Source organism: Entelurus aequoreus, linkage group LG08 (assembly GCF_033978785.1).
Source record: "Entelurus aequoreus isolate RoL-2023_Sb linkage group LG08, RoL_Eaeq_v1.1, whole genome shotgun sequence".
Taxonomy (NCBI): Eukaryota; Metazoa; Chordata; class Actinopteri; order Syngnathiformes; family Syngnathidae; genus Entelurus; species Entelurus aequoreus.
Window position 1 is genome coordinate 65,766,198 of NC_084738.1, and position 11,125 is coordinate 65,777,322.

The following is an 11,125-nucleotide window of genomic DNA, read 5'->3' on the forward strand; positions in this document are numbered from 1 at the left end:
TACTAAGACATGGCACAGCATAGACGGGCAAAGTCTTCAGGCCAAGACTCAGCGGTCTACCTGCACCTCAGGGAGAAACAGCACTCCTTTGACAACAAACATGTACACATTCTGGACAGGGAGTGTGGAGAATGCATATATTTTTAAGAGTTCTTTCTTTATTCATAGTCATGTTTAAAGGCCTACTGAAATGAATTTGTTTTATTTAAACGGGGATAGCAGATCCATTCTGTGTCATACTTGATCATTTCGCGATATTGCCATATTTTTGCTGAAAGGATTTAGTATAGAACAACAACGATAAAGTTCGCAACTTTTGGTCTCTGATAAAAAAAATAGCCTTGCCCCTACCGGAAGTAGCGTGACGACACCGGAGGAAGGACTGCTCACATTTTCCTATTGTTTACACCAGCAGCGAGAGAGATTTGGACCGAGAAAGCGACAATTACCCCATTAATTTGAGCGAGGATGAAAGATTTGTGGATGAGGAACGTGAAAGTGAAAGACTAGCGTGCAGTGCAGAACGTATCTTTTTTCACTCTGACCGCAACTTAGGTACAACGGTTCATTGGATTCCACACTCTCTCCTTTTTATATTGTGGATCACGGATTGGTATTTTAAACCACCTCGGATACTATATCCTCTTGAAAATGAGAGTCGAGAACGCAAAATGGACATTCACAGTGACTTTTATCTCCACGACAATACATCGGCGAAGCTCTTTAGCTACTGAGCTAACGTGATAGCATCGGGCTCAGTTTGGTGAAATTACTCTCTGCATTTGACCCATCCCCTTGTTCCAGCCCCTGGGAGGTGAGGGGAGCAGTGAGCAACTGCGGTGGCCGCACTCTGTAATCATTTAAATTAAAATTACAATGAAACCAGCATAAGAGGTTTCTTAAGAAGCGTCTAATTATGGCAAGGGGCGTAACGGGAAGGCTTGGTCATCCCTGGTGGAAGAGTGGGTCACACGCTTAGGCTTGGTCTACATTAAGTCGGGTAACTCCTTAAAGTAATCATTGTTTAGCCTAAGCCCCGTATCAGCCACACTAAACCATTGTTTAAGGTTCCCCTCCTTGGATAATTTTTTACACGGAAATGTGCGCCGTGTATTTCTTGAATCTCTGGCTCTTAGCTTTGTATGGACTCATCGATCGTGTACTAACTGAGTCCGGAGAGGAAGTGACGCCAAAAAGACTGCGGCCCACACAGGAAGTGACGTCAGAAAGAATATGCCACAGCCAGCTTGATAACAAGCGGTTTCGTAACTCGGAGCTAACCGCTGGAAATATGGAGGCGAGTCATCCAGACATGCCCGTCTATACAGACGCTTGTGGAAATCACACATGAATACCTTAAGAGAAAGCCATTGCAGCTATTTGGGATACAACACTTCTCAGACGGCAAGAGAACTTTCGAATGTCCAGGTCAGCTGTGATTCTACTTACCGAAAAACGTCATTAATTTGTCGAAGGAGCGACAACGAGAATGCGGGCTCCTGTGGATGTGATGAAAAAAGGCAGCGTGTGCTTTGTATTACCCGGCCGACGAGGGAAGATTACGGAAAACTTTTGGACTGGCAAAGCAGACTGTATCAGTTATTGTCCGCCATGTATGTCACGGACTCAACGTCTAGGTCCAGAGTATATAAAGTCCCCAAAAAGGAATGTACAATGAAGGTGAAGGCAAAAGAGTGAGGAGTGTCCTGACCAGATATCTAGATCCCTAGTTTGATTGATGCAAAATGTTCTTCATCACATTGCTTACTTTCACGTCTCCATTAAAAATTGTATTAATTTATGATGGCTCAGGTGTGATTCACTATTTAATTTAAGAACTTGCACACAAAGCAACACTGGAGGTGACTATGACGTGTGCATTTTCCACGCATGCGTACTAGGTCGCGCTGCGCCGGCGGACGGAATTGATTGATAGATTGATTGAGACTTTTATTAGTAGATTGCACAGTACAGTACATATTCCATACAATTGACCGCTAAATGGTAACACCCAAATTAGTTTTTCAACTTGTTTAAGTTGGGGTCCACGTTAATCAATTCATGGCATGAAGGAAGGGTGGAGGGGGTCTTAAACGACCATTGTGTGTGTGTGGACAAGGATAAGGTTCGGTGGGATTTACCCTGGATAACCTTAGTTTAGAAGGGGCCTTAGATCAGTGCTCGTGTTGAGCGTTTACACTCTGAAGTTTCACCCCCCTGTGGCCTGGCAGGGTTGTTCAGACCTTCACCAGCTCTCGATTTCGGCCCACCCACCCCTAGCCCTAGCCTATCCAACGCAGTTTCAGCTCTCTTTAGACCGTGGAACTAGCAGTTGTAACAGTTGGCCTTACTGGTCCTCATTAGGACGGCGGGGCAATTTGGGGGGCTAAATTTTAGCAGGATGAAATTCTCCACCATTGCATCCATACTTGCCAACCCTCCCGATTTTTCCGGGAGACTCCCGAATTTCAGGGCCCCTCCCGAAAATCTACCGGGGCAATCATTTTCCCGAATTTCTCCCGATTTCCCCCCGGACAACAATATTGAGGGCGTGCCTTAAAGCCACTGCCTTTAGCGTCCTCTACAACCTGTCGTCGCATCTGCTTTTTCTCCATACAAACAGCGTGCCGGCCAAGACACATGTTGTATGTGACTTCTACAGTCACACGTTAGTGACTGCAAGACATACTTGATCAACAGCCATACGGGTCACACTGAGGTTGCAGTATAAACAACTTTCACACTGTTACAAATACGCGCCACACTGTGAACCCACACCAAACAAGAATGACAAACACATTTCGGGAGAACATCCGCACCGTGACACAACATAAACACAACGGAACAAATACCCAGAATCCCTTGCAGCCCTAACTCTTCCGGGCTACAATATAGACCCCCGCTACCACCGAATCCCGCCCCCCACACCTCAACCCCCCATCTCCCGAATTCGGAGGTCTCAAGGTTGGCAAGTATGATTGCATCACATATTACTTAGTGTGTGATTTTACTTACCCTTTTGTGTGTTGTGTCCTCATTCCATCAGTCGAACTATACGTCATCCGAAAAGTGACCCATGTTTTCTCCAAAACAGGTAGGAGCAGAAGTCAACGATGGACAAAGGAGCAGAAAAGACTCGTTGGCGAAAAAAGGAGTGATAAAAATATATGAGGACTTACGTCAAAATACCGCCGCGCTGCCTCCTCACCCACACTCTCCTGACTCTGCAGGGAGGCACTTGGCCTGAACTGGTGGCCATCACTCCGGCCCTTCTTGGCAGGGACATAGTTTGGCGACCGTCCTCCGCCCTCCCTTGGCCCGCAGATGATGGTTCGAAAATAATTTTTTCTTGCCCTTTGATTCTTAGTTTCGTGTGATGCTTCCCTGCAGGTATTGACTGGGGTCTACTGCGGAGATGTTGAGAAGAAGGCAACACATTCTTGCCACTCTGTTCTTTTTGCTGCCTTGGGCATTATTGCTCAGCAATGTTTGGAACCGCAACACTGTCTGTCCTCAAAATAGACGACGAGGTAAGAAAACACATAGGAGAGTAGTATAAGGCCAACCTCTTAAGGGGGGGTGAGCTGGGGGGTCATCGGGAGGTTACGGAGAGTCAAAGGGGGGCGGGGCTACGTCATATCCTCTGTAGTTTTTAAGAGATCCACCATATTTGTAGTTCTTCTACCGGAAATATGTCATAATGATTTACCATCCCCATTTCAGAACCAAAAGTATTGATGCGTTGCATTTGTACTGGGAAGTCGGAATTTCCGAGTTCCTAGTCAGATTTCTAATGTCATCTGCCATATTTGTCGTTCTTTTACCGGAAATACGTCAAAGGGATTCATGATCCTTACGTCGTATCCGGTCCCCACCAACTGTGAAGTTTTTAAGACATCCGCCATTTTGTATTGTAGTTCGTAATTCAGCCGCCATCTTTGCAGTCCCAATGTCATCCGCCATGTCTGCAGTTTTACGTAATTTAATTTAATTTAAAATGTTTAATTCACAAGTATTATTTAATTTGATTCAAGTTGGAAGTAACGTATTTTCCGGACTATAAGGCACACTTAAAATGCTTTTTAGAAAAAAATCTAAACTCGACAGGGCGCCTTATGTACAGAATAATTCTGGTTTTGCTTACCGACCTCGAAGCAATTTTATTTGGTACAAGTGTGACCAGTAGATGGCAGTCACACATAAGAGATACGTGTAGACTGCAATATTATGGCAATATGACTCAAGTAAACAACACCAACATTTTATATGTTCCATTGAAAATATAGAACATTACACACGGCGCTCAAAAATCTGTCATAATGTTTTAGTACAACTTTGGAAAGAGATAAAGCCACACCGCTTGATGGATTGTACTGTGCTTCAACATAGGAGTATTATTATGGTCTGTGTATAAGGTAAGATCTGGCATTTTGTAGACGCAATATTATGCAAAAAAAACTTTTTTTATGTTGCTGATGTGTACTTGGGATCTGCATAAGTCCTGAAAAATTTCGCGTTTGCGCCTTTGTAGTCCGTGTCGACACCGTAGTCAATAAGCTTCTTCTTTTTCTCTATCTTGTTGTTATGGGACATTCATCCGCCGCTGTTGCCATTTCTAATATAAAGTAGTGTAAAGTTCTGACTTATATCTGTCAGTAAACTCGCCATGAAAGCGCTAAAACATACCGGTGTAGTGAGTCTACATTATTCACCCAAGGAACTTTGGTTGTTAGAGAGTTCCGGTCGGACAGTTTTTCACGGGAAACATTTCCGGCGGATGAGGAGATGCTGCTCCGTTGTTGATTTAGGTAAAGTATGAATGTCATTAAAACAGTTAGCTCCATCTTTTGACACTCCTTCCACCCCTGTCCTTGCACGCTACACCGCTACAACAAAGATGACGGGGAGAAGACGATGCCGAAGATGAGCCACGTAAATAAGACCACCTACAAAACTGTCAGAAAGCGGCTTGAAGATGATCTGTAAAACATAGAACCACCATTACATGTTATGTAAAATATGACTCCTTTAATGCGCCCTATAATCCGGTGCGCCTTATATATGAAAAACGATCAAAAATAGACCATTCATCGGCAGTGCGCCTTATGGTCCGGAAAATACGGTAGTACTTTATATTAGGTATTGAAGTTAGCTTTAGCGTCCTTACATGACCAATGCTGTTTTGTAATTGTCTAACTCCTCCGTTTTTGCCATTGCTGATTTCTCACACCTGTCCCCTCTTTTAAATTCAGGGTTCATTTGCCAGGTGTGTGCCAACCGGGGCTGTTTTTTTGTATTCTGTTTTGTTTGCATATGTCCTTGCTGCTGCTACGGGCCTTAAGTTCTATTCATAGAATTCAATGTTTGGCATCCTGGGGTCCCCTTTACAAGCCGCAAACTTAGAACGTGGTGAGGGGCTATAAGGCCGCAGCGTCTTATACGGGTACAATTAATGATCCAAATGGGGCTGCAAACCAAATCATGTTTAGGCCCACAAAACTCCCAGGCAACATGCATCTGCTAGCTTACGATCGCCCCCATTTCTCAGTGTGGCGAGTCAAAGTACTGCAAGAGGTTCTTTAAAGTCTGATCGTCAAAAAAAATGTACACTAAACAGACGGTCGATACTACAGCGTACAAATGAGTCATTGATGGAGTAAAAACATTATGTTGGTAACCAGTCAGTAAGCCACGCTCCTCATTTGACACCAGATCCGGCAGGCAAGTTCGAGGACCTTTTAGACACACAGAGGATGAGTAATCACATGAAAGTTATGCCCGGATTTACTAAAGGTTGGCGTGTATTAAAAGTCCTGCAAACTTGATAGCCCAATAGCCCGTAAAATGAATAAATGAGCAAAATAAGGAGCGCAATCCATTTAGCGTGTCTGTCCACTTACTACATCCATCCATCCATTTTCCTCTGCTTATCCGAGGTCGGGTTGCGGGGGCAGCAGCCTAAATAGGGAAGCCCAGACTTCTCTCTCCCCAGCCACTTTGTCCAGCTCCCCCCGGAAGATCCCGAGGCATTCCCAGGCCAGCCGGGAGACATAGTCTTCCCAACGTGTCCTGGGTCTACCCCGTGGCCTCCTACCAGTCAGACGTGCCCTAAACAGCTCCCTAGGGAAGCGTTCGGGGGGCATCCTGACCAGATGCCCTAACCACCTCATCTGGCTCCTCTCGATGTGGAGGAGCAGTGGCTTTGCTTTGAGCTCCTCCCGGATGACAGAGCTTCTCACCCTATCTCTAAGGGAGAGCCCCGCCACCCGGCGGAGGAAACTCATTTCGGCCGCTTGTACCCGTGATCTTGTCCTTTCAGTCATAACCCAAAGCTCATGACCATAGGTGAGGATGGGAACTTAGGTCGACCAGTAAATTGAGAGCTTTGCCTTCTGGCTCAGCTCCTTCTTCACCACAACGGATCGATACAGCGTCTGCATTACTGAAGACGCCGCACCGATCTGCCTGTCGATCTCACGATCCACTCTTCCCTCACTCGTGAACAAGACTCCGAGGTACTTGAAACTCCTCCACATGGGGCAAGATCTCTTCGCCAACCCAGAGATGGCACTCCACCCTTTTTTGGGCGAGAACCATGTACTCTGACTTCTGTCCACTTATTTGTGTTTCCAAATACGGGATGATTCCGTTTTTCAAGGGACGGTTGGCAACCCGAGTACTAATTTCAAAGCTGTTTGACTACAGGGGTGGAGGTATTGTGAGAGTGGTTTCAGAGTGGAGGCCGGTCTGGCCACATCCTGTCTCTCGACCTCTTTGCCTCTCTCTTCTCTTGTACCCTCTGCCTTGTCTGCCGGAGACACAGCTGCACCTCGTTGGGGTTTAATCGAGTGGAGGATTTAAGATGGGATCCCTAGGACTCAGGACTCCTCTGCTTATCCTGTGTCTTGCACCTTTGTTTGATTTAGAAATGTATGTTAGCTTTGCTTTTGGTTCAACTGTTAACTTCAGATTTGTTATATTCAATATTTTCTGGTGCACATTTTACCTCAGTCTCGACTCCCCCTTTGTCGTTGCCGTACCAGTATCTATAAGAGTTCCGGGTGTCTTTAAATCAGTATTTTGTATTTCTCATGGTTTTCTGACATAGGACACAGAAGCTATGGCGATTCCTCCAGCCTGCCATTCATCTACGCCATCACGGCCACCTACGCCCGACATTCGCAGAAGGCCGAACTGACTCGTGTGGCCAACACTTTTCTCAATGTGGACAACCTGCATTGGATCGTGGTGGAGGACTCGCAAAACAGGACGCATCTGGTCAGTCGTCTCCTTCGGACGACAGGACTCCCCTACACCCACCTCAATGTGCCGACGCCTACAGTAATCAAACTCCACGGAAAGGGGACCTTACAAAAAAATATGGCCTTGGAGTGGCTGCGGGAGACCTTCAATGTGAACGACGGCCATCTTGGCGTGGTCTACTTTGCAGACGATGACAACAGTTACAGCCTGAAACTGTTTGATGAGGTGATCACACCCAGAATATCAACATATTTTATGGAGAATATTGATAGTTTTACATTCTGACATATGTGTAAATACAGTACAGGAATGAAATGTAAAAATGTATTTTTAGTTTTAACAATACGACAAGATGCAAATATGACTAAAACTAGCAGGATTATGTATTACTTCATCTGGTCAGGATGCCCCCCGAACGCCTCCCCGGGGAGGTGTTTAGGGCAAATCCGACTGGTAGGAGACCACGCGGAAGACCCAGGACACGTTGGGGGGGCTATGTCTCCCAGCTAGCCTGGGAACGCCTCAGGAATCCCCTAAGAGGAGCTACATGAAGTGGCTGGGGAGAGGGAGTCTGGGCTTTTCTACTAAGACTGCTGCCCCCGCAACCCGACCTCGGCTAGTGGAAGAAGATGGATGGATGGATGGAGGGTATTACTTCATAGCTACTAAAAATAATTGAAATTTGAATGTCAATATTTGACCGATCATAGTGTCAGCTCCACCGTGACTAAGAACTGTTGCGGAGATGAAGAACACTTGTTTACGATTCAGCCCTCTGTTGGTTGAATCTTTGTCCAAATGATTATATTAAATGTATGTTTTTATTTAGTACAACCGTCCAAGAACAGAAATGCAACATAAAGTTACAGGGGTGTACAGAACAGGAAGACCGACGGGTCGCCAAAGGGGAGGTGCCCCCTACAAAAAAGGTAGGAAAGGTAACCGTGGGGGGATGGAGAAGGAAGAAAAAAAAGCATCTCCCAAACGAAGGCTCAATCCAAATTCTTCCCCTTCCTCCTGGCCCTCCCACTTTGGTTTTGCACGTTCACGCCAATCAACGGGCGTCCGAATTATCCATCAGGCAGGGAGAAGGGCGAAGTATCTCCCTCGAAGCGAAGTAAGCTCGCAGACCTCCCAACACTATCGAGTGCAAGGACAACGATGGCCGACCAGAAACCCAGAGAAGCGGGATCCGCTTCAGAAACGACAACAAAAAGGTCTGTTTTCTTCTTAATGAAGACAGGCGGACAAAAGGAGCCCGAACAAAGCCAAACATCTCGCACGACGGCATTTTGAAAGTAAACAAACAGTTGCCGGATCTGCTTTGCGTCACTGCCAGCAAACGGCGAGGCTTGATGACGTAGCGAGACTCCAGCGACATCCGAATTCCTGGGGAGGTATTTTAAAATGCATGAATGTCATCGTTTCCAGTACCAAATAAATGTTGACTGTGTGGCCACGCACAAAGTCTACGACTCACCTACCAACACATGAATGAATTGCCAGCCGGGTGAAACTGTATCTGCAGAAAAAACGGTTCCCAGACTAACAGCTCACGGCTGATAATCGATTCTCATCGTTCTTTAAAAAGAGCCGTTTGGAAGACTGGATTTACTCGCGAAAGTCACATCCCTATCAGAGACTATGGGCTTCTTTAAGCTACAGCGTAAGTGGCGCTCCTCCCCCTGCAACCTTGACAGTAGCCATTGTATCGCTGCTCAACAAGAGCTGTGGTCGCTCCCTAGGAAAACACTGCCCCTAGTGTTTTGGCAAGCAAGTCACGCGCTTGACCGCGTAAACCAGGGGTGTCAAACTCATTTTAGCCCAGGGGCCACATGGAGGAAAATCTATTCCCAAGTGGGCCGGACCGTGATCGGGAACTGCTTTAGTATAGACAAGACAAAGAAGCAAGCGGGCAGAAACAGAGAGGGGAGGAGAATGCGACCGCCTTCACCAAGTACAGAGAGAGATAGAAGTGTGCATTGAAGTGTGCACCACATACTTCTGAGGTTTGTGCTTACTCAAAGTTTTACGTGCACTTTGACAGAGACTCGACTTGACGGGTTGTCAGCATGACTTCAGCGGGTGGCGCTGTGATCATGAACTGCTTTGAATGAGTGACTAAATGTTTGTCTCCAACCACCAGATGCGATGGACCAGAACCGTCTCAGTGTGGCCCGTCGCATTCGTGGGACAAATTCTGTACGAGTCCCCCAAAGTAAACGCCATGGGTAAAGTGCACGGCTGGAAGGTTGCATACGACCCGAAGCGACCTTTTGCCATCGACATGGCCGGCTTTGCGGTCAACCTGCAGCTCATCCTGTCAAAGCCTCAGGCTAATTTCGACCTGCGCGCAATGGGAGGATACGAGGAGAGCAGCATACTAACGAAGCTGGTCTCCCTCCAAGACTTGGAGCCCAAAGCGAATAACTGCACCGAGGTAATGCAAAGCATGCTCACCACCAGCTTCGAATTCATACCAATGTTTTGTTCTTCTGACCTGCAGGTCTTAGTGTGGCACACCCGCACACAAAGTCCAGATCTGAGAAGTGAGTCCGAGAAAGGATTTTCAGACCCCAATATGGAGATATGACATCCATTTTCAGAAACAGGTCATTGACGAAGTATCAGACTACACTTACCCTGGAACCGGTTATGTCGCTCCTGTTTATGTTGACATCTATGGAGATAAATTAAGACCACAATTTTTGTACTTGAAAAAAAATACTTCGATATTAAAATATCTAAACTTGATGTTAGGTTATGCTTATGGATGTTCTCATTGTCAGGGCTTTCAATCCATCGCATCTGGACTGGAAAGTTTGTCTCAGAAGACCTTCAACCTCTCATACAAGTAGACTTCATCACTTCATGCTCTCAGATTGGTCAGATTTAGTTTTAGACTTAGATTGACATCAGCGAACCGCTCTCCCACACGACGCCACACACCCTGTCTGACTTCTGCCCTGAGCAGATACAACCTCTCCAAAGTGCGAGAAACCATTGAATGTGAGCATTTGCACACTCAAATTGGTTACGATGACAAACTGCAGACCGCGATGAGGACGACGAGCATGCAGATGAGCTACCCTGAGAAATTCTTTGGTTATGCCAACCAATTGTTGCAGCTGCTGTCCGGGTGGCTGGGCTCGGACCATCATAGAGGTGCACCTGCTGGATGTGGAGATCCTGGACTGGTGTGGTTACACGTGGTCTGCGGTTGTTAAGCCGGTTGGATGTACTGCCAAACTCTTTGAAATGCCTCTGTAGACGGCTTATGGTAGAGAAATAAACGTTCAATTCACGGGCAACAGCTCTGGTGGACATTCCTGCAGTTAGCATGCCAAATGCACGCTCCCTCTAAACTTGCGACATCTGTGGCATTGTTTCTGCGCGATAAAACTGGACATTTCAGAGTGGCCTTTCATTGCGGGTAGTGTGGAGGATGCATATATGTTTAAGAGTTCTTACTTTTTACATAGCCATGTTTAGAGTAGCTAGTACTTTTCCTTTGTATATTCTACCAGTCTCTCTTTGTCTTCAGATTGTCTGTTTAGTGTTTTAAACCATCAGGAATGTGAAACCAAACCCCCAAATCTTCCTTATCAGTGTTGCGAGGGGGAGGGGGGGGGTGCTTTCTTTGTGTGCAAAGAGTGGGCTTTTCCGTTTGAATGTCAGATCAACTAGAGTAGCCGATATGAATGTATTGGTTAAACTGATCTCCTAAAGCTTTAGTAAAACTTGAAAATATTCCAATTCTGTCTTGATGGTCCTTCTTACTCAGCATATATGTCATCGAAAGAACTTGGGATTGACCAGTAACTTAGATTCCCTGGTAGGAAGAACTTGTCCGACGCAACAG

General features: G+C 46.1%; 1 protein-coding gene across 1 annotated transcript; it reads left to right on the forward strand.

The window, feature by feature from the left end:
- The first annotated feature begins 3,167 nt into the window (after window positions 1-3,167).
- Window positions 3,168-10,239, forward strand: LOC133656424 (galactosylgalactosylxylosylprotein 3-beta-glucuronosyltransferase 1-like). Its single transcript, XM_062057503.1, has 5 exons — window positions 3,168-3,330; window positions 7,109-7,488; window positions 9,410-9,703; window positions 9,770-9,812; window positions 10,053-10,239. Exons 1-5 carry the CDS (start codon window positions 3,168-3,170, stop codon window positions 10,157-10,159), a joined length of 987 nt encoding a protein of 328 aa, XP_061913487.1. The 3' UTR covers window positions 10,160-10,239.
- The last annotated feature ends 886 nt before the right edge of the window (window positions 10,240-11,125 follow it).